At 45.4% G+C, this 23,171-nt stretch overlaps 1 protein-coding gene across 5 annotated transcripts in view; it reads right to left on the bottom strand.

Moving 5' to 3' along the window:
- The window catches only part of IGSF3 (immunoglobulin superfamily member 3), a 157,420-nt gene that overhangs the window by 59,133 nt on the left and 75,116 nt on the right, over positions 1–23,171 (bottom strand). For 3 of the 5 annotated variants that reach the window (XM_061344382.1, XM_061344385.1, XM_061344381.1), the window contains one exon: positions 9,214–9,591. In XM_061344382.1, the coding sequence (XP_061200366.1) occupies positions 9,214–9,589 (376 nt within the window). In that variant the 5' untranslated portion in view covers positions 9,590–9,591. Of the gene's footprint in view, positions 1–9,213; positions 9,592–10,398; positions 10,568–11,542; positions 11,620–23,171 lie in introns of those variants that run through there. The other 2 variants (XM_061344383.1, XM_061344380.1) reach the window with 2 other exon arrangements.

Below are 23,171 nucleotides of genomic sequence, written 5' to 3'. Positions count from 1 at the left end.
TCACACGTCAGGTTTACTTTTCTGAAAAAGATGGAGAGCCCAAGATTTGAACCTTGGGTTGTGAGTAGCACACTTAAAATCACAGAATCAATTAGGTTAGAAAAGACCTCATCAAGGTCTTCGAGTCCAACCTTTACCCCCAGCACTGCCAAGTCCATCACTAAACCATGTCACTAAAGGCTTCATCTACGTTTTTTGAACACTTGAGGTAGAGCTGGTCTTCAAATGCAATATACAATATGGAAATATACACAAACAGCCCGTAACACTGATCTCAGAAGGATATTCTAAGAGGCATCCTATAAATAAAGATTACTTTCTTCTTGAAAGAAAGGATTTAGGATTTATGACTACCAAATGCTTCATTTTACCAGGAACCGGCAGAGTATATTGGAAGAGTCATCGGGACAAGTGAAAAGGGCATGTGGGCTGAATGTTGCTTTTGCAGCAGCTCCTTCCATGGTAGCAGAGGATCCCAAGCCTTGCAGCCTCCAGCCTCACCGACACTGAAGAGGCAAAGGGCTTGGTGGAAGAGCCAGTGCCACAGTCCCATCAACCTGAGACACACATGTCTGAGTGGAGCCAAGCATGGATGGGGCAGAATAGAGGGCAACACCCTGAGTCTTCAGAAAAGAGGCTTTTGCAGGAAAGGCTGCTTTAGTTTTCAAAGATCATTTCAACTGACCAGACTGATTTTGTTATTCAGGCTCAGCACCACACAGAAACCTACCCATGCAAAACGCTGCAGCTCTTCACAGTCTGAAGGCAAATCAGCCTTTGGGCTCCTGCACCTCCCTTCCTGACAAGTAAGACATAGAAAGCCTAGAAGCGAGAGGACTCCTTTTAAAGACCAGCTTAGAACTGTGAGCAGAGGGCTGTGCAATCGCCTGTGGCTGCATTCACTTACATTTTTAGAAATGCATTTTAGAATACATTTTTTCTTACAATGCATAGGTATAAGAGTACAGACATGCATAAAAAGGGTCATGTATTCTTATTGTAATTCTCCCCCACATGCTAGCTAAATATAAAAAAGTACCTCAAAAGGGACAATGTAGGAAAAAACATATGGAGTATGGTGATGTGCCCCAAATGTGTCTAATGCCAGGTTTTTGAGAAATGGGTGGGTGGACAGGAGGGGAAAAAGAAAGAAACAGTTCCACAACGGAGAGCCTTCCCCACAAAGCATGTCACACCACCAAGTCACCTGTGGTTTTGAGGAACAGGGGACAAAGGTGAGGGAAGGAAAAAGGTCAACAGCAAAGAAGGGGGAGAGCAGATACAATGGATTATCCATTTTTTCAGGCAGGTCTGCCTAAAATTTGTTCCACATCTCCTGTGCAGATAGAAGTACAGAAGTGATGTCATGTAATGCAACAATAAGAAAGTAAAAATGAGGCAAGCAGTTCCAACAGGAAAGAACAGGGCATGGTGTACTGCAACAAAACTGTCATAATTTGAAGTGTTTAGCACTTTAAATAGTAACACAAGATGAGATAAAGATACATAAAATAATAAGTGAGTCTTGTCTAGCAATGCGAGAACACATAGAGAGATTTATGTTAGAAGCTTTCAGCTGTAACATGAATGGTATCTACCCAAAAGTGTTTTAGAAAGCACAAGAAATAGCTAAGCCCATGCAATTCACTGCCGGATTATATATGACTAAAGCCAAGGTTTAAAAAAAGGGACAAAGAAAAAGACTGGAAATTCAAATAGGTCTTGGTGCCTTCCTCTTACCATCAGGAGTGTTACATCTGGATGAGGCATGGAGCCTCTGACTGGCATCATGCACACCCATGCCAGAGGAGGCTGTAAGGAAGCAGCCCCTACTGCCAGCTTCAGAGCCGCTGGCCACAGGGTTGCCTGCATGAGCAGACCACCAGTCTCCTCAACCTGGCTGTGCTTATTAGCCTCACTGCTTCTGCAAGGGCAAAACTGAGTGAGCTTAAGCAGCTGTACTTCCAAGACATCAGAAATGGATAAGCAGGACGAGATGAATCCTATTCAGCATCATTACCAGGCAGAGCTGAAAGATAAGCCTTTGTTTCTAACTCCCGCTATCTGAGGAGCTCAAAGCACTTCACAGTTATTTAGCTTAGACTTTATGAAAGGCTTGCATGCTAATTTTATCAGCTGGAAAATGGTGAGGGAGACAGAGTGTGCCGTACCCAGGGACACGCAGTGAGTCGGGAGCATGATATGACCCAATGCCTGCAGCATGGTAGGATCCCGGAATGCCTGCCGCTCCCCACTACTGCCCAATGTAAGAAACTGGGTACTCTGGTTTGCTGGTGCAATTCCCAGGCTGTACCCATAGGAACTGCCAGAGATAAAACAATTTTTCCTCTCCTCATTCCTCCCCCATCAACAGACTGTAAACACTCCCTTTCCATCCATAGCAGGAACAGAAAGAAAAAGCAGGGCACCATAGGTCAAATTTTCTATTCCAAGGCTACTACAAAGAGCTTTAGGCATGTAGAGTAGGACAGTTAGAACAAAATACCCTGGTGTCTAGCTGCAAAGGACCACCTAGGAGAAGATATTTGATTTTACTTTTTCTTTATTTTTTTTTTAATGTCACTTAAAGGGTAATTTGAAAGTGAAGGACATTTTACTCCTCTGGGGACCTAATTACTGCAACAAGCACAGCCCAAACAGGCAAAGAGGAATGTAACTCACAAAGCAGGAATTTCAACAACACTAATCCTGGAACTCACTTTGGTTAACTGATGGCTTGGCCAAATAAAGCATACACATGCTTCGTGGAGGTAGCAATGTCACTGAGATGGCCTCAGAGAGAGATCAGGACACCTGCACTATGCTCTCAAATTCTCCTTTTGTAGACCACAGGAAAGCAACAAACTCCTGCAACCTCTCTAAAGAAATACGAAATACAAAAAACTGTGCCAGAAAGAAGAAAGAATATGGGGATAAACAATAGGTCCTTGCTGTTCTCACCTTGTTGAGATCACCAATGTTATACCATTATTTAGCACTGACATCCCCACTATATACCATTTTGTATCTTTCCTTAAACATACTCTCTCCAAACTGCTGCCTAACAGTGGTTCTTACTGCACAGCAGCCGAAAGATTCATTATAGTATCACAGGACAATTCAGGCTGGAAAGGACCCCAGGGGGGTGGGGGTGGTGGTGTCTGTAGCACAACTGCAGGTCTAGCAGGGTCAGCTATAAGGTCAGACCATGCTGCTTAGGGTTTGATCCTGTTAGGTCTTGAAACACTCCAGAGATGGAGCTTGTGCAATCCCCTCAGGGCAGGCTGAACTGCTCGTTTCCACTTCTGGATTCTGCTGCTCATCTGCAAAAAGCCTAGTCCCCCCCAGGACACATGTACAGTGACAAACACTTCCCCCTGTCTCTCAGAAGGAAGAGAAAATGGCAGCATAGAAAGAAGACTCCCAAAGACTTCTATCAAAACCAGTAGATCCTTGTCTGCAAGACTACCATCTTTGAAACCTCCCTCAAGCAAAGCCACCTTTTGCCCATCTGACAGCTGGAATAAACCAGCAGCCACCAAAGTCCACGCTCCTCACATGAGCAGAGGTGACTACACTTGGATTGAGTGCCCCCAGGTTCCCAGGAGCAGGCAGAAATCTCCCATGGCAAATCTGTGACATGACTTCCCCCCTCTGCTCTGTACATGCACACATCATGTATGGCAGCACTTGACAAAGAAGAGGGGAAGTTGCTGCTAATAAGCAGTAACAGCTGGTACAAGCTAATAACTTACTTTGTTTTTTTCTTTTTTTGCCTACTACATGCCCTTTACCTTTCCACTGACATTCTGGAGATTCTCGGTTGCAAAGTCAACAAGAGAGTCCTGCTTTCTTTTCTTCAATGCTTGTCTGAGACCTATGTAACTCCCTCCCTTTCAGCATCAAGCTTAAGTTTTTCTTCCAGCTGTTGTGTTACTGAAGCCTCACAGATGCACCCTACAGCCATCCTTCTTGCCATGGGATTGCAGCTGGCCACACAGTCGCATGCCACAGTGGACTCCTACAAGACACAATCTTAAAGACAAGGTCAGACTACACAGGGACTGAGTTCTGTTCTGCAGACTCAGGCAGCTCAGCATTTGGAGACAGGACCCCTTCAAGCAGAGCTGCAGCTAACTCTGACATGAGGCAGTGTCGTGGTTTAAACCCAGCCAGACAGCTTGTTCACTCACTCCCCCCCCTTCTTGCCCTCCCCCTATTCCTGGAGGGATGGAGAGGAGAATCAAAAAGAATGCAACTCCCACGGGTTGAGATAAGAACAGTTTAGTAACTAAGGTATAACGCAAATCACTACTGCTACCACCAATAATAGTAATGATAAAGGAAATAACGAAGAGAATACAACACCTCAGCACTAGCCAACCGATAACTTGCCCCACCCCACCCTACCAAGTACCGACCGATACCTCATCCAACCCCGCAGTCCTAGCCCTTTGGGGCAACTCTCCATTACATCCTGGGCATGATGTGCTGTGGTATGGAATACCTCTTTGGTCAGTTTGGGTCAGGTGTCCTGTCTCTGCTTCCTTCTGGCCCCGTCTCCTCCCTGGCAGAGCATGAGGCTCACTAAATCCTTGACCAGACTAAAACATTTGAGCGGTAACTAAAAACATCAGTGTTATTAGCACCGTTCCCAGGCCGAAAGTCAAAACACAGCGCTGCACCAGCTACTAAGAAGGAGAAAAAATGACTGCTACTGCTGAAGCCAGGACAGCCAGAGAGGCAGATGGCTCTTCATACCACCAGCATCCACATGCACCACCACTCCGAAGTCTGGCACAGTGTCGAAACTTCACCACAATGGGGCTGCCAGCCAAAAGAACACACACCAGCCCCTGGGAGCCATCACAGCCAGACAGGACATAGGGGAACAGGACAGAGATCAAGGCACCAATCTACCTGGCCAGGGTGAGACCTCGCAGAGCAGAAGTGTGGCCAGGCTGAGAGGGCGAACAGAGGAGCCACTGAATAGTACCTGGCTAGTGCGGATCCTCTCTGCCCCCCTTTCACCTAAGGCCGACAGGAAGGAGATGTCAGCGACTGTCCCTGCAGTCACTATCAGCTCCACAGCAGCTCCCGCCCTCCTCCAAGACAGTAGAGTCTGAGTGCTGCTTGTTTCTCAACTCTGCACTGAAATTGCTCCTTCTCACTCTGCGGTACCATGGAGGTTGTGGTCTCTCCTTCTGCCTGCCCCATCCAAAACCCTTTCATTTTCTTTGCTTTAACTTGCTTAGGATCGATGCTGTACAGCTCTTTCCCACAAAATAAAAAGTACAAGAGCTGCCACCTCCTCAACTGCTTTGAAACCTTTCCTCCTGCTCTGTCACTGCCTGTTCAAGACAAACCTCAAAGCTTGATTTCTTCCATCAAAGCACATACTCTGAAAAAGAGCTCAACATTTGTGGAAGCACAGATAAAATAACACTGACAGAAAAGTTTGAAGCTTCTGAAGAGGTTGTACCTGGGCCTCTTCACTGTTATCAGGTACAGGCTGTAAGGGTACAGGCACACAAAAAACCTGTTGCAGAGATACAGTGGAGTACAAATTTGCAGTGACTCATGAACTCTGAAGTAACTACTATGAGCTCTCTTCTACCCCACAGCAAAACACGAGTTTATTTATCCATTAATGTTGAGAAGCACAAACCAGCATCTTGGACTGCAGAGCATCCCTGCAGCTTCACCACCTAAGTTACTGCACAGAAAATCTCCTCTTTGCCCATATTTCAAGTGTTATTAAGACAAGGAATAATTACAATGACAATCTGGAAAATACTGCTGCCCTGCCAGTGGTGATGCTGTGTTACTGGGATGCTGCCTTCTTTCACCTGAAAATTCCTTCCTGTCCTTAACTTCTTCATAAATTAAAGGAGCAACCCATGTACTTCTCACAGCCAGCAGACTTCGTATGTGGGATAATCCTTTCTCATAATCAACCACAGTTCAACAACATCCTGAAAGGCTGCGTCCATTATTTTCTTCCCTTTTGCCACCTCCCTCAGCACAAGCAATTCCATCTGAGCTGTCCTAAAATTCCTCCTCCTAACACATCTTGCAGCCCATGTATAACTCCTACTTCCCAATGATACAGCTCAGGAGGAGATGAGAGGAAGGGTAGCAAGATAGAAGGACTTATTTTTGAAGCAACTGAAAGAAATTGAAGACCGGTGAAAAAGTTTAAGCCTTGATACACATTTCCTCCCATGGCAGAATGCCACTGAACCACCTTACTGGCCTCATTCCTAGCTTTAGGGAGATTATCACTTGTACTGCGTGCCTAAATCCACGTAAGAATCCCATGAAGTGCCTGAGGAGCACTTGTTAGTGCAGAGACATCAGGTCCTTGGAGTGTTATTAGATCCTGGTCAAGACCTCAGTGAATAAAAAGAAACCTCAGTTGGAGACACCAACCATGTTTGCTGTTTGTGAGGCAGATTGGGCTTTCAAGCCCAATTGGCACATCTTTGAAGATGACAAGACTATGTTTTAGCAGCTGCAGAACCCTGGATATATAGCCATCAATGCTGCTCAGACAACACGAGCAGAGATGCACACTGGCTGCTTTGCTGTCAGTCTGTCCCAGTGCAGACAGCAGCCCCATGTGCTGATGCACCAGTGTCCCATCCAGCTACCCCATTCACATAGTTGTATTGCCTGGGTGAAGAAGGGAGAAACTCTTCCTTCATCCCTTCCCTTAAAACGCAGGACACAACTCAAAGATTTCAGAGCAGCAAGTCTAAAATCAACACTGCTCCAAACACATCCATTTCACACATAAACACAGACTAGAGGTGCTTACAAACCTGCCTCCCTGCAGGCTTTGCTGTTGCCAAGAGTCACTGAATCTAATGAGTCAATTAAAAATTCATAACTGGATGAAAGAAAAAAAAAATAAAAAGTTTTGTTCTGTTTCTGAGAAAATGAGAACAGTAATTCTTGTTTAGCTCTTGTGTACTTCTTGTCTACAGCAACAAGGCCAGCCTGAAAACCCATGACCTGTAGCTGAGAGCTGAAATGTCAGGGAGTAAAATGGTTGCGTGTTCTTCCCAGCCCTGCAGAACAGCCCACTTCCCCAGCAGGACTTAAAGGTCCAACAGGGTTCAAGTCAACACCGGCTCACATGAATGGGCTTGTTGTCCTACAGCTCATCACAAGGGGCACTCTGGAAAAGTCAGTTTCTGTCAAGAGTTTGGTTTAACCACAGAAAACACCTACATAGATACACACATTCAAAACACAAGTGACCTTAAGTCACTTCTGAAGTGAATTTCCAGAAATGAATTAAACTAAAGCAAATTAGGGCCCCAAATTCTAAGTGCAAGCATCCACGAAGGGGCATAATGTGATTTAACTAATCCACTAAAAGTTACTGTTTTCTTTAACATCCCTGACACACTTTAAGCTCTGAAGCCAATATCCTCAAAAAACCATTCATGGGTGTCTACGGAATCCCAAACCTTACATGCCTTGTACTTGTGGCAAGAGACAGAGAAAAAATTTACCAAGCCAGCAAGCCCTGGGCTGGCCATCAAATCAGCCAGGAGGGTGCTGGCTCCCCAGTTCCTGGTGGAGCAGCTCCCCGGTACCCTACAGCCATCACTCACACTGGCTGTACTTACCAGCATCCCTGTCCCATGCTGTGCACCACTAGCAGCTAACACAGGTACTCTCACTTGTTTTAACAGCTTTCCTGCAAGAGCCCACAGGGTGCAACTCCCTGGCAGAGCAGCCCATCCCCAAACCACCCTGCCCCCAGGCACTTTCCCACTGGGGGTTGATTTTAAACGGGGTTCACTCCCGAAGGTGACTTCAGAGCAGCAGTGCTGACTCAGTCCTGTTCAAACGAAAGGGGCAACCACAAGCCTGGGCACCTGAAGCACATCAAAGTACTACAAAACAAACAACAAAACAAACCACATAGAAAAGAGTATTCAAATGTCTGCCTCCCAGACTTCTCATGGACATCAGATGGCACCTAAGTAAGAACCTGCACTCAAGCATGGGGCTTCACCTGGGAGAGTGGCTGGGCTGGCACCTCTGAAGGGAAGAAGGCAAGGTGGACACAAGCTGAGGGCAAGAAGCACAAACCAAAGGAGGGTTATTGTTATTTAAACTCACACTTCTACTCCTTTCACAATGGACTTCCTGTGTCAACATGGCCTTAAGAGCCAACAACCTGATTAGCTAGTCTGGATAATATCAAAGTGGTTTCCAAACCAGAGACCTGCAGGCTCACAGGAAAGCAAGCCTGCTGTCTGTGGGCTTAAATTTGCTAGAGGGGTGCCTCTGCTGCAGAGGAGTTATTTTAGGAGACCTTCGGCAAAGAGTTTGAAGCTATTAGACTTCTGTTAGCTGAGTTAGAGACTTCAAATCCAATCCCATTTTGAGATACAGAAAGCAAGCTGAAGCTTGAAAGAGTCAAGTCAGCTAGTATGAGAGGTGCTGTGGAAAATACTCCACATTTTAAAGAACCTGTTTTCAATTTTTCTAACACGGACAAAAGCAACCAAACAAACCCCAAATCAATTCCCCCACATTCATTTACAGACAACTCAATTTGATCGGTGTGGTGTTTTCAGGTTGCATTCGGCATTACCCTCTGTTAAGAGCCTGAAAGTGGAAGTGTTCAAAAACCATGTAGATGCCCCTGGTGACATGGTTTAGTGGTAGACTTGGCACTCCTGGGGTAACAGTTGGACTTCATGACCTTAAGGTCTTTTCCAGCCTAGCTGATTCTACGACCTGCCCTGCTCTCCTTATATGCCGCTCATTACATCTTCTCTCTTCCCCACTCCACTATTTCGCCACCTTTGGCACATGGCTCTCTCTGCAGCTTATGCCATCTGGAGAAGCCTCCCTACCTTTCTCCTCCACACACATCAGTTCCACATCCCTGTTGCTTTCAGCCAGAGCTTCAAATGTTCCTCTCCCCAGCTATGCTATCTGGTGTCTCTTCTTTACAAGGGCCTTTTTACTAGAGAAAGCTTGGTATCTCCTGTGTCTCTATATGGTGATTTCCTGCAATTCACACTACCCATGCTGCCCACCCTCTTCTCCTTGTCTTCCTCACTGGTGTTTTTTCTGACAGCTTATGTGGACTGCATTGCACATGGAGGGGTTCACGGGTTTGTGCTGCATGCTGGCTGGGAGATAACCCATTGCCCCTGCCACGCTGTTATCAGAACAGCTTACCCACGAGGTTCATCTTGGCGCTGTAACTCCCGAAGTACCTCTCGTCAGTGTTGGGTGTGTGGCACTCATACTCGCCGGCATCCCGGTCCTGCAGGTCGGTGATGTGCAGCAGAACGGCGTCCCCCTGCACCCGCTCCACATAGATCCCGCGGCTGCGCACGCGCTGGGTGTAGATGGCGTAGGGGAAGGACGGGTCGATGGTGCTGACGATCTGCACCTCCCGCTCAGGGGCCGAGGGCAGGTAGATGGACCACTGGAAGTTCTGCTCCGATGGGCCCTGGTAGCCGCTCACCTTGCACCACAGAGTGATGTGGGATCCCTCCGTGCGGTAAAGGGGCCCTTCCTGCACCGCCACTTGCCGCTGGGCCAAGGCCATGCCTGTGGGAAGAGAGGAGCCCACCATTACTTCCCAACAGGCAGCCCCCATGTCTTCTCCTGGATGTACCTGTCCTACCCTTTGGCAGCTGTGCTCAGCAAGGCAAGCCCTCATACCCCATTTTAAAACTGGCACATTGGGCGCTGGCACAGAACCCTCCCAGCCATGTCACTATTTCCTTGCTGACTCAAGGGGAATGTCTTTGAAGGTACCCTGTGAAAGCAGCAGCATCAAGATGACATAAAATCCTTCTCTGGTAGCAGTAAGAATCCAGGAACAAAAGGTATCCCACCACATGGCAACAAACCAGAAACTCAAGCTGACAAGGCTCTGTTTTCAGTACTACTCTAATTTTCCAACCCTACAACCCTGAGATCCCAGGAATGCGGCTGCTGCAGGAGGGCACTGGTGATGGCACATGGACAGTCTGCAGCACCAGATCCCCAATCCAGCAGCGACTTCTTCTTCTCCTAGCACAGCCCAGCCAGGGCTGTCTTCTACCAGGAGAGAGGCTCATGTGCAAGCCAGGAGGCCACACACCCTCTCCTTAGGTTTCCAGGCTATACAACTGCAATATCACGGGCATCTGCCCTCCGTCAGCAAACCCGCTGGAGGCTTTGGCTGGTCCAAAATCTTTTTCCCTGAAACCCAGTATGTCTTCCCCAGTCTTTCAGTTACACTTGTAAACGCATATGGGGAAATATCACACTTCCAGCACTGCTGCTTCAAGTCTATTCAAAGGGAGTATATTTACTATATAACAAAAACAATGTTAATGGAGGGAGTGGGCATATTACACTAACACTTACCGCCCCTGGCTGCTGGAAATTGAGACCCGGTACCAGGCACTGTACACATGCAAACTCGTGCGGCACAGAACAAAGACAGTCCTGCAGCACAGCGACTGCGATATGCTGTGTTTTTACACAGATTATGGATGGCTGGCCCTTGGGCTCATGGCACATTACCAGCACAGCCCTCCAGGGGCTAGATAAATTACAGCAATCTATCTTGTTTGTTGCTACATCAAAGGCTCGAGGTCTGGAGACCACAGTAGGTGTTCATCGGTTATTGAGTTACCAGCAGCATGTGCACATGGCAAGGCCAATCACCCTGGCTTCTGTGACTGCTTGCTTGCCATCATAAAACAACAATAAGCCGATTTAAAGCGTATCCTGCATAATCATGTTTGCAAATTTCATCCTCTGTGTGTGGATGTTTTCCCCCTCTTCAGTTTTTGACAACAATGTTCAAGTCCAGAGAACCTTTCAAAAACTAGCAACTTGCAGGTAGAAGAGGTAGCCTGGCATCGGGGATTACTGACTCAATCCCCTGCTCTGGACATGAAAGTCCAGATCGGAAGTTTTCCTTCACAGCCAGCGTGGACAAGAGCCAGAAGAGATGGTTCTTACCAGCTTAAAACAAATTGTGAAAAATGGGTTCAGCACATCTATCAGGCCATGCAGCTGAACAGATGGAGTGCAATTTAAACTATTAACTTGGGCTCAGCTTGCTGCTGCTACAAATTACGTTTCTTTTTACTCTTTATGAAATAATGTGATTTAAGGGAGGAAGGATAGCATGTTCGAAAAAAACAGGGAGAGGAACAATAGAGGCAAACACTGTTTGCTCTACCAATCTCTTTATGCTGGGGAAAGATACTGCTAGAGACAACTGTCCTGGGTTCAGCTGCAGCAGCCCTTTTTCTCCTTCTTAGTAGCTAGTGCAGTGCTGTGTTTTTGACTTTAGACTGAGAACAATACTGATAACACCGATGTTTTCAGTTGTTGCTAAGTAATGTTTACCCTGATCAAGGACTCTTCAGTTTCATGCTCTGCCAGGGAGGAGGGGAAGCCGGGAGGAAGCAGAGTCAGGACACCTGACCCAAACTAACCAAAGAGGTATTCCATACCACAGCATGTCATGCCCAGTATAGAAACTGGGGGGAGTTACCTGGGAGGCCCAGATCGCTGCTCGGGTTGAGCTGGGTTTCAGTCAGCGGGTGGTGAGTGGTTGTATTATCTTCCCTTGTTATTTCCCTTATCATTACTGGTGGCAGCAGGACTGGTTTTGTGTTATACCTTAGTTACTGGACTGTTCTAATCTCAGCCCATGAGAGTTACATTCTTTCTATTCTCCTCCCCATTCCTCCAGAAGCAGTGGGAAGAAGTGGGGAGGGAGGGAGGCAGGGAGGGAGCGAGCAGCTTGTGTGGTTCTGAGTTACTGTCTGGGCTTAAACCAGAACAACAACCAACACATCTAAGGTGCAGACAGCCTTTTCTCTCATCTGGTAAAGGCCAAAGGCCAAAGCAAATATTACAGCCTTTGAAGTGAACTGTTGAGACATGGAAGTACAAAAAGAAATATACTCTTTCGTACAGAAGTAATTTTAGTTCTGCTTTGTAGCTAAGCAACATTAACCTTGATGGCGAGTAATAATAGCAAAAAGGAAACATTTTGGGTAAATGTTTTACAATGACCAGTTAGAACTGGACTAGTGGCGGGGTGCTTGACAACAGGGCTTTCCAAACTTGAAGTTCAGCCAAAGAATGATGTGATGAAGATGATGAAGAAACAACCACTAGGAGTCCCAGAGACCACTACCACGTTGTTGTGAGCATGCAAAAAATAGGTGTAAAACCAATGTAAAGTAGTTCTGGGAAATGTTATAGACATGTATGTCATTTATTGAAAATATAATAAATATGTATATTAAGCAACAATACAATCACAGCCTGATAAATGCTGGGACAAGACATGTTAGGAAGAGCTATCCCCCGTGTCTCCCAGCACTGCAATGAAGAATACCTGCTTGCCAACTGAAACTTTGTTGGCGAGTTCTTTGCAAGTTCTCCAAATCAGTTTGGTGACCAAGATAGGACCCTCTGTGCCCAGCTGCAGGGCCCGCTGAGGATGGGGCTCCCTAGGGCCCTCGGGAATGTTTCCCAGAGGAACCCCTCGACTCATTCGGATCCCTGCGGGAGCAGACAAGGACCGTCTTTAAGAAGGCATTCTTTTGTAAGTATGATTTTGTTTTGGTTAACATTCTGTAAGTCGTAGGAGACATCCTGCATGAAGTTTGTTTGGAGTTTGGATTCTGATGGTTTAACCTTTAGTTTGGAGCCTTCTGTAAATCGAAATCTAGAAATGTTGTAGGCAAGATGTATACCCGATGGCTGGTGTCCGATCGGTACACATCTGGATTTGTTTGGAACACTGTTCGTGACTTGACGGTATTTGACCTAGTTTTGCAGATTATCACGATAACAATTATGGTATTGCCGATATGATGTGGTTAATGCTGTACTGTATGTTGTGATTGCATCATTAGTAGTTGTTTGTCTAGCTGGATTTTATTTATGTTCTAAGTACTGTAGTTGTGTCGAGTGTGCTGTGGGATCCCTTGTATGCATGTGCTGAGGGCAGGGCTTGGTCAGTGGGGTATGTAGCTCCACCAAGAGACGCTGTTCTGTGCATTTTTGCTGTCGGGCTCACGTTGAAGTTTTTCTGTAATATACAACTGTTATGTTTCATAAGAAAAGTGCTCAGGCTCTGGCGCCTCCTGTGGAGTACATTGTGAGATAAAATAGAAACTTGCACTAATATAGGACCGGAATAATGGGGAGCCAAAGACCCCATGGGAGTGTTAAAGTACTGGGGTGAGTTTGTACAAACCCACATATCCACTCAAAGGAGTGACTGAGCCATGCTGTTTGCTATTTGCCTACAAAGGCATGGTAGATATCACAGAATTGGAGCAACAGGTAACAGATTTACATTCTGAGCTAGGAAGGGTTAAAGGAGAAGTGCTGTTGCAGGGACAGGCATTTGTAGCCACTGCAGGGCAGAGTGAGAGATGTAAGGAAAAAAAACAACCAAACAAACTGAGCAGTAAAAAAGGTACAAAGGCAGTGGGGCCGTAAGTCTGTGACCTTGTATCTGATCCCAATTGGGACCCAGAGGCATGGGATGAAGCAGTGTTGGCAGATACGGTTTTCGCATTAAGAAACCAGTAGGAGTGGCATAAGGAATGCGGGATTAATGTGGCTCCGCTGTATCCCTTAATTTTAGCTTTCAAAAAGGACAGGGAAAAACAGGGATCTAAATTGGAGAGATGTTGTTCAGCCTATGATATTGGAGAAAGATGTTTAAAGTTAAGAAAAAGGAGTAATCAGGAAGATAGGGAGGAGAATTATGCATCACCGGTACCTCCGAGAGCAGCATCCTCTGCCCTGCATCCCTCCAATACTAATGAGGAGGAAGGAAGGGGTTGCAGTTGCTGATGATAAAACAGAAGGACTGGAAAGTGTTACCCCAATTGCTGCATGCATTTGTAGCAAAACAGGGACAATAATTCAGGCACCTTTAAGACAGGCAATGGGACTGGAGGGCTGGACAAGAATAAAAGGTGAACTTTTCAATGGGAGATTTGGATGCTTGGAAGTTAGCTGTGAAAGAGTATTGGGATGATCCCATAGGAGTGGCAAAAAGGTTCTAGTTGATTGTTAAAAGCCAAGATCCTGACTGAGGAGACACAGATGTAATGCTGGATGCATTAACAGAAACGGAAAAACGGTATTAAAAACAACCCGAGCTCATGTACGTGGTCATATTACTGCAGGAGCATTAGCAGGTAGAGTGGAAGATCATAACCCCACTGCAACACCAGATTGGGATTACAATCTGCCCAAGGATTATGCTGCTTTGAATAGATATCAAAATTGGATAAAATTTGGACTGGAAAATGCAATTCCAAAAACAGTAAATTGGTCATCCTTGTTTTAAACAAGGGGAAACCGAAACACCAACTGAGTTTTTGGACAGTTTGGGGGAAATGATGTGAAAGTTTACTACATTAGATTCCTCTTCAGAAGAAAGGAAGTAACAGGTAGCCAATCTGTTTTTAGGACAATCATCAGAAGATATTAGGAAAAAGCTTCAGAAGTTCAAAGAGCCAGATAATTGTGATATAGGAAAGGAACAGAGGAAGTGTGGAAAGCGTATAGAAATTGAAAACAAGTAGAGAAAAAGCTGAGTAGCACCATAGCCACAGCTAGTGGCAGCTTTGGGACATGTAGGAACTGGTAAAGGGACTAGCATAAGAGGACAAGGCAGAGGTAGAGAAGGAATGTCAGACAAAGATAAAGTAAATCCTTTGTCTGTGGGACCGGATCAGTGTGCATACTGTAGGAAAACTGGACACAGGAAGTGATACTGACCTAACCTAAAGAATCTCCAGATGCTCCAGAGACTGAATTGGCGCTAGACTGACAGGGACCTGGGGCATCTACCCTAGAAGACCCACTAGTTAAATTAAAGCTAGGGAGCAGAGAAAAAGAGGTGGATTTTTTTTGTGGATATGGGAGCAACCTATTCAATGTTAAATCAGAGTCTGACTCCATTGGGAAAAGAATTTGTTACAGTTGTGGGAGCTACTGGCTGCCAAGAAAATGTGTTCTTTCTGAAACCTTTAGAGTACAAACTGGGAAAACAAATAGGAATACATAAGTTTTTATACATGCCAAATTCTCCAAAATCTTTACTAGGGAGAGATTTACTAGAACAGTTGAAAGCAACCATAATGTCTAAGGAAGAAGAAATGGAATTAAAAGCTAAAGAGAACAATTAATTGAAGTCCTCAGTTTATCTTTAATTCAACAGAAAAGCAGAAAGAATGACCTCTCTGAAATAGAAAAAGTCTTTAATCAGGTATATCTGGGAGTATGGGTATCTGAAGTCCCAGGTAAGGTGAAAAATGTTTTACCTGTTAAAGTAGAAATAAAAAAGGGGGCCCACCCAGTTCAGATAAAACAATATCCCTTAAAATTAAGAGGACCAGAAGGGAATCAAAGAAATCATTGATAAATTTTTAAATATGGACTGCTAATTGAATGTGAATCAGAATATAACACCCCTATTTTACCAGTAAGGAAACCAGATGGAAAGAGCTACAGGCTAGTTTAGGATTTAAGGGAAATCAACAAAACTGTGGAGGATATTCATTCAGTAGTAGCTAATCCATACACTTTATTAACTTAACTGAACAATAACTAAAAATGATTTACCATCTTGGCCTTAAAGAGCGTATTCTTCTGCCTGTCCTCAGCCAAAGAAAGCCAAAATTTGTTTGCTTTCCCAAAATGGGAAGAAAAGCTCAGTTAACTTGGACAGTATTACCTCAAGGATTCAAAAATAGCTTGATGATATTTGGAAATCTTTTAGCTCAAGAACTAGAATCATGCAATACACCCACTCAGACAGGAACTTTGCTACAATATATTGATGATTTGCTAATTGCTACTGAAACTAAAGAAGAATGTGTTCAATGGGCTGTTGAATTGTTAAATTTTCTGGGATTACGCAGATACCAAGTGTCCAAAACAGAAAGCAGAGCTAATTCAAACTTGAGTCTCTTATTTAGGATATGAAATAACTGGAAGACGATGAGAGCTTGGAACAGCCCAAAAGGAAGCCATTTGCCAAATGATCATTTACAACCATGGACCTTCGAACATTCTTAGGTATAACTGGATGGTGCCAACTTTGGATCCGTGATTATGGAATAATGGACAGTTATACAAACTATTGAAAGGAAATCCTTCTGGTTTAAATTGGCCTGATGAAGCCGAGGAAGTGTTTGGCCCCTGTGAAAAGCAAGGGGTAGCTCTAGGGGTCCTGGCTCCGAGATTAGGACCCTACAAAAGAGCAGTAGCATATTTTCCAAAATAGCTTGATGAAGTAAGGAAAAGGATGACCAGGATGACTGAGGGCTGTGGCGGTTATTAACATCCAAGAAGCCCACAGGTTTACCCTGGGAGAAAAGATAACTGTTGGTATCACACACTGTATCAGCAGTTCTGGAACAAAAAGGGACTCACTGGCGATCTCCATCGCTCTTCTTGAAATATCAGGCCACTCTTGTGGGAAAAGATGATACTGAAATTGTGGTCACTAATATTGTGAACCCAGCATCTTTCCTTCAGGAAACCCCTACTGAACCGTTGGTTCCTGATTGCTTGGCCACCATAGAGACTGGGAAATGTTATAGACATGTATGTCATTTATTGGAAATATAATATACATATTAAGCAACAGTACAATCACAGCCTGATTAACGCGGGGACGAGACACATTAGGAGGAGATATCCCTGGTGTCTCCCAGTGCTGCAATAAAGAATGCCTGCTTGCCAACTTAAACTTTGTTGGCGAGTTCTTGGCAAGTTCTTCGAATCACTGTTTTTAAAGCAGCAGAAAGGGCAAGATCTTTACTGCACACCTAAAGAGAGCTAGTAATGCAGTTTCTGTATGCACATGTAGCCTTGCTACAGCATACAAACACTGTGCATACAATGGCACAATTAAAATTGCACCACAAGGCAAGCATGCAGCAGTAGGAATTTAAAGTTGCACATATCACCCATTCAGGCATTTCTCAGCTGAGCACACAACCTTGTTTTGCAGGCTTTCAATGCCTTTTACATACGAATTCTTTGAGGAGTTTTCCAACTATTCAGTTGAAAATCGTAATTTTATCAGAGGCATGTACTGGACCTTCCAAAGCTCACTGCCAAGACCACGACCTCGGGGACCCACAACACAGATTTCTGATGTATGCAGCCTTTTGGCAGACATCAAATCCCACCACCCTCACGGCCTGCGCTATGTGGGGCTTCCTTCTTCCATTGCCAGTGGCTTAGCGGACCTTGCCTGTAATGTTACAGCCTGGAGTCCTGCTCCAAGTTTAGAAGAGTCCCACTTTCCTTTTCTCCTATTCCCTCTTGCATTGTACTGCTGCACCTTCCTGATCCAGCCAAAGAACTTTTTGCTTCCTGTCTGCCAGGACAGGCCAAGCAGCTGAGGGACAAAAGAAGCCAGCCCAGATAAAGCCCTGCCCAACTCCAGTGTGGGAAGAAGACAAAGCAGTTGGGGTTTTGCTTCATCTTGAAACAAGTTTCTGTTGAGCCTCTGAAAGGTGAGAGACATGGACTGGATCTTCAAAGGGACAGGGAGTAGCACATCCACAACTCTCTTTCCCCCTGCCTGCCTGCCAACTCCTGCTCCAACACAGATGGGCACAAATGCTTTTCAATACATATAAAAGCCCACACAACAGAAGCAGAGATACTTCTTCATTAAATCATCTTAACTGAGAAAAGGAAGAAGAAAACCAATCAGCCTGAGACAGACATCCACCACTACAAGTTCTCCCCTCAAACAGTTAACTTTCACAGTGAAGGGTATTTGGCAGTTTTCAAGCTCCAGGAATTGCCGTACCCACAAACATGCAGTATCAGTAAAAGAACTGCATTTCTTAACAAGCAAGCATTCTGATTAACAAAAATAATGTGCTCGAGATCCCATTTTCAACTCTTATCTTTCCCTCTCAAAGTGAGTGAAGAGCTCACAGAAGGAGGAGCTGTGTGCTCCACACCTCCCCTAGGACTCCCAGGAGACAGTTATGGTGGCATTTGGCTGGTACTGCACTGGCACAGCTGGCTTTTAATTGCAAATCCAATATAATTTACTGACAATGCAAGGGCTGATATGCAGGAGGTAGCAAGCCAAGAGCTACTTTAAAATTAATAAGAAATGATAGGTTTGTGCATCTGTTTTTTTTTTTTCCAAAAGGGAAAAAATCCCCCGCAGTAAGAAGGAAGCGCTCCCTGATCTTTATCCTCTACAGATGAGGTCTGTTGTCCCAGCTTTCTGAGCTAAGAGGAAGGCAGCTCTCTTTGGTTCCGCTGGCTTATCTACCTCCCAGGCCCCATTTTGGGAGACAGAAGGTGTGGGGGGGAAGAGGAGGTGGCAGTGGAAAGGGGATGGTGCTGCTGGGCGATTAGACTCAAGGTCATGCAGCAAGAGGAACACACAGGACCCAGGCATCAGCAGATGCCTGGTCCCTGCACCTCCCCTTCACCAGCCTACCCAGCAAGCTCCAGTGCCTCAGCTAATGTCATGTGAAGGAGCTCTGTAAGGAGAAATGCATTGTCAGAGTGACCCGGCCATTTGTAACATCAGACAGAACTTCAATACTTCTCCGTTCAATCTACAGGCAAGAAAGGAGCACTGAGTATCTTTGCGAGCCAGGCACCTCACCCAGAAGTGCTGTAAGCTCAGCTTCTGAGTATGTTCTGTCTTTACCAAACCCCCACACTTCCAGCAACATCAGCTGACTATGGCAAGAGCTGACCTTTCCAAAGGGAGACATGCAGAGCTCAGAGCTCAGGTTTTCCAGACACAACTGGTCATTTCATGTGCCTGATTTGAAATACTTTGAAGATGCCCCATTTCAGACACTTACTCTTTGGGAAGGAGGTGAACCTTCAGGTCCTTCTGAAGGACCTTCACAAAACCAGGCATGCAAAACTGCATCAAAGAATGTTGATTCAAGTCTTATGGCTTAGGTGAGTGTAATGCAAGAAAGGACAGCTGCACACACAGAAACTCTGCCACAGCATAGACATATCAAAAGAATAAATAAGAATTAGGGACAGAATGACAGGAACCCCTTGCACAAACATTCTCCCTCTGACTGCAGCTTATGCCTGTACCACACCGAAAAGCACCAGAGCAAATCACATTAAGGTATCTTAGATATCAATAATTACTGCCAGTAGATGTTTAATCTAAAAGAGAAACTTCAGCTCTTAGAAGCAGTATTATCCTGGGTCTCTAATCATCAGAGAGCAATTAAAAAAGAAGTCTGTTTTCCCATATCTTCCAGAAGCATAGGGCTCACAGTGCTGAACACCAAATGGATTACATAGCCTTAAGGAATGTTTCTACCCCTGCCGCTTTACAGCAGTTTTCCTTCACTTAGCTCTAAAGCAGCATTTGTCAATAACTGATAACAGCTAATCCTAAGTTTCCTTTAAAAATTACTTTGTCCCTTTTTTTGGCAGAAAACATTTCCAAAAGAGATCCCTCTCCCTGTCCTCTGCACAAATACACAGCACATACTGGGGGTCTTTTGTTGTCACTGTTGTTTGTTTAATGTATAGGTGCTCCTGAGGAAGCGTTGGAAAAGAGCAGAACAATGACTGGACACAAGGGAATTACTTCTACATGAGAAGTAATGGAGCAGGTGAGGACTCTGGCCTGGACAAACAATGACTTTAAGAGGATCTGGTAAAGGTCTACACAAATATGTATCACCATGGAGAAGACAGACAAGAATTTATTATCTCTTCTGTTTTGAAAACTAAGGGCCATCAACCAAAACTGGTCAGACTCAGTTTTATAACAAGTGAGGCAATTCTTGCAGCTCCACATAGCAGACATGGGGACATCCTTGCTGAGGGATGTTGTGCATACATAAAGTTCACATGGGTCAAAACATGTGTGGGACAAGAATCTGAAAGAGGGGTAGTAAATAGATAGATCACATCTGGTTTGGGAGGCTCCCAGAACAACCTGTAATTGCACAGCTGTCTGCCTACAGCTTTCTGAGATGTGATACTGAGCTACGTAAAGGACACTTGGCCTGAACTGGTACAGCTGTCCTCATGCCCCTACATAACCTGTGTCATGGCAGGCCATATTCTTCAGCCATACAGGTCACATCTAGACTGCAGACTATGCACTGGCTACACTACAACAGAAGCTAAATAAATAAATAAATAAATAACACCATTACAGCTTTTTTTTTCTGTTCTGAGCATGGACAACTGAACCAGTTCCTTCAAAACACCCCCAGAACTGAAGTGGGAGCTAGTGCCAGTGTGCAGGGAAGGGGAGTGTGCATAAATCCTATTTGGCTGTGACAAATTAGCATCTGCAGCAGATCACAGGACCTGGCAGAAAGTCCCCAGTAATGAAGATAATTCAGACACAAGTGCTAAAAAGCAGTTACACTGAAGGGTCTACTTCCTCGCTTGAGAGATGCTCTGGGCATCCACCACCCAAGAGCAGGTGCAAGCACCAAGAGCATCACAGGCCATGGCAACTGCTGCCCTCCTGCAGGTCCATGGCTAGCTCAGGAGCCAGGCTCGCCACCCGGCTGGCCCTTGCTCTCCAACACATGGCACGGCACAGTTTGAGGTGAGGCGAGTGCCAGCAGACTCTTCCTCTGGCTGTGCTCAGCACCTTCAGCTCTGGCCCAATGCCACAGGAGGCAGCAGGCATTCCTGCACCCCCTCCAACCGTGCGGTGAGGGAAGGATGCTGGGCCCACAAGGCAATGGTTTTCATCCAGCCCAAGGGTGCTGTTGCTTTATTGGCCAGGGATGTTAATTTGTGGCTTCCCCCTGCCTCCCACATACTCATAGCCCACCACAAACAAGCACAGTAGCACTGTGGAGCAATGCCACAGCAAGTGGTTCACAGGCAGCAGGCAACAGGGAAGAGCAGGAAGGGCAGAAGCATAGAATCACAGAATGATTTGGGTTGGAAGGGACCTCTACTCATTCAGTTCCAACCCCCTGCCAGGGGCAGGCACACCTTCCACACAAGCAGGCTGCTCCAAGCCCCATCCAACCTGGCCTTGAACACTGCCATGGATGGGGCAGCCACAGCTTCTCTGGGCAACCTTTGCCAGTGCCTCAGCACACTCAATATTCATTCCTTATATCTAATCTAATTTACCCTTCTTTAGCTTAAAGCCATTCCTCCTTGTACTATCATTGCATGCCCTGCTAAAAAGTCATTCTCCAGACTTTCTGTAGGCCCTCTTTAGGTACTGGAAGGCTGCTATAAGATCTCTCCAGAGCCTTCTCTTCTCCAGGCTGAACAAGCCCAACTCCCTCAGCCTGTCAAAGCATCCTTTGAACTGCAGCAGTTCACACAATGGCTGCTTTCACAAACCAACAGGGAACACACAGTTAGCTGTACCCCAGCAAGCAGGGCTCCACTGCAACCTGCTCCTCTTCAGTATTTCTACGCCCCTACTCCAAACCAGGAGCACTGTGCCCTGCACAAGCCTTTGCTTCCAGCAAGTTGCTTAAGGACAGTCAACATCCTCCAGTCTCACATCCAACCTTAATTCAGATTAATTTTTCAGTCTCCCCTGGGCATAATGCTTCTCATGGGATGGCCCTTCCTTTCTCTCTTCTGTCCCCCAGGGAAGACACAGATGGCTCTTGCCAAGACCAGCCCCTTACTTACCTCTGCTGTGGAGCCCAGAGAAAAAACAGGGACTGACGTGCACAAACCAGAGTTTTGTTTAAAAAAGCTCTTCCAAGCTCACCACTGTCCAGCCACTGAGAACACTTCCCCAAGCAGCCATCTTACTTTCCATCAACTGTAGACTAAAGTAAGGGAAACTGTCCCAAGAGGTAACATCAAACCAGAGACAATCTTCTGGCAACATGCACCTGCTACTTTGTGAAGTCTCCTGTTAATGCACAAATAAAAATTAGGTTCAAGCTTAATTTTTGCATAAATGAGTCACAGCAGGGACAATCTCTGTACACTGCAACCTGCTGACAGATGGAAAACAACCATGCTATCAGAAGAAAACATGTGGTAACCCTCACCCTCCCCCCCCTTTATTACTGTAAAGCCTAATTCTGGGAAAATACAGTATTTTGCTAGTTGTATTTTCTGTCATGCCAACAGAGCTTACTGTACTGAAAGGCTGGCTGAAGCCACCTGCAGAACAGCTCTGTCCCTATTCTTCACCCTTTGCTTTGATGTTTAAATCATGCTACCAAGAGTGTCTGATCCCCTGTCCTCCTCCTCTTCCATTCCTGTCACCATCCCACCACTCCTAGCACATGAACTGTCCTTCCTGAACTGACTCAAAAAGCTATTCATTCCTCATTCAAATTCCTCCCACTGCTGAGCCAACTAAGGATGGCTAAGTAGAGAGGTCAGCCAGAAACAATTTATACAATAATTGGTATGGAAATATCACAATCAGCAGGGAAATATCAAAGCACGGGCAAACGAGACAGGAGCCGAGAGTGAAGCTCTTTGTTCTTCCAACACAACTGCCTTCATTCATCTCTCTTAGATGCTCCGTCACACAGCCGCTCACTTCCACAGCAGATGTTTACTGTCTTTTAAGGAAAATGTTTTCAATAAATATGAAAGAGATGACATTTCTTTTAATCACCACAGATTGTTGTGGCCTGTGACTAGCTTCTCAAGTTCTGATTGCAACAGAGGTCTTGTACCTCTGCTATAATTATGCATCCAGTCAGACATCCAAACCCCTTGCCAAGATCAGAGCCATTTTTCATCCTTGGGTTCTTCTCAGATCTGGTCCTTATATTGACAGATGACTTCCTTACTTTCCCCAGTACGGCACTGGTATTCTACATCTGCACAGTGTTAAATGCGATCTGCCTTTGTGATTTTTTTTTAAGCAAACCTTATGCTATATGGATGTCACATTCTTCTAACTGCTTTTTCTCTGCATCTACAATTAGGCATGTTAAAAATGCCAGTTTTAACACTGGCTTAGAATGGCATATTCTTGAGGCACAAATCATCTCTATTACCACCACCTTTAAGATTCTAAAAAAGCTGGAAGGAATATGTTGTAATTCATTATCTATGCTGGACACTGAGAAGACAAGAAACAACAGGCTTGGACTTAAACAGCAAAGATTCAGGTTTGACATGGAGGCTAGGGGTATTTT

The sequence above is a fragment of the Neopsephotus bourkii genome, unplaced genomic scaffold, assembly GCF_033783945.1.
Source record: "Neopsephotus bourkii isolate Nb327-2 ecotype Australia unplaced genomic scaffold, CSIRO-AGI_Nbou_v1 NB_214, whole genome shotgun sequence".
NCBI lineage: Eukaryota > Metazoa > Chordata > Aves > Psittaciformes > Psittacidae > Neopsephotus > Neopsephotus bourkii.
This window is presented reverse-complemented; position numbering and strand designations above follow the sequence as displayed.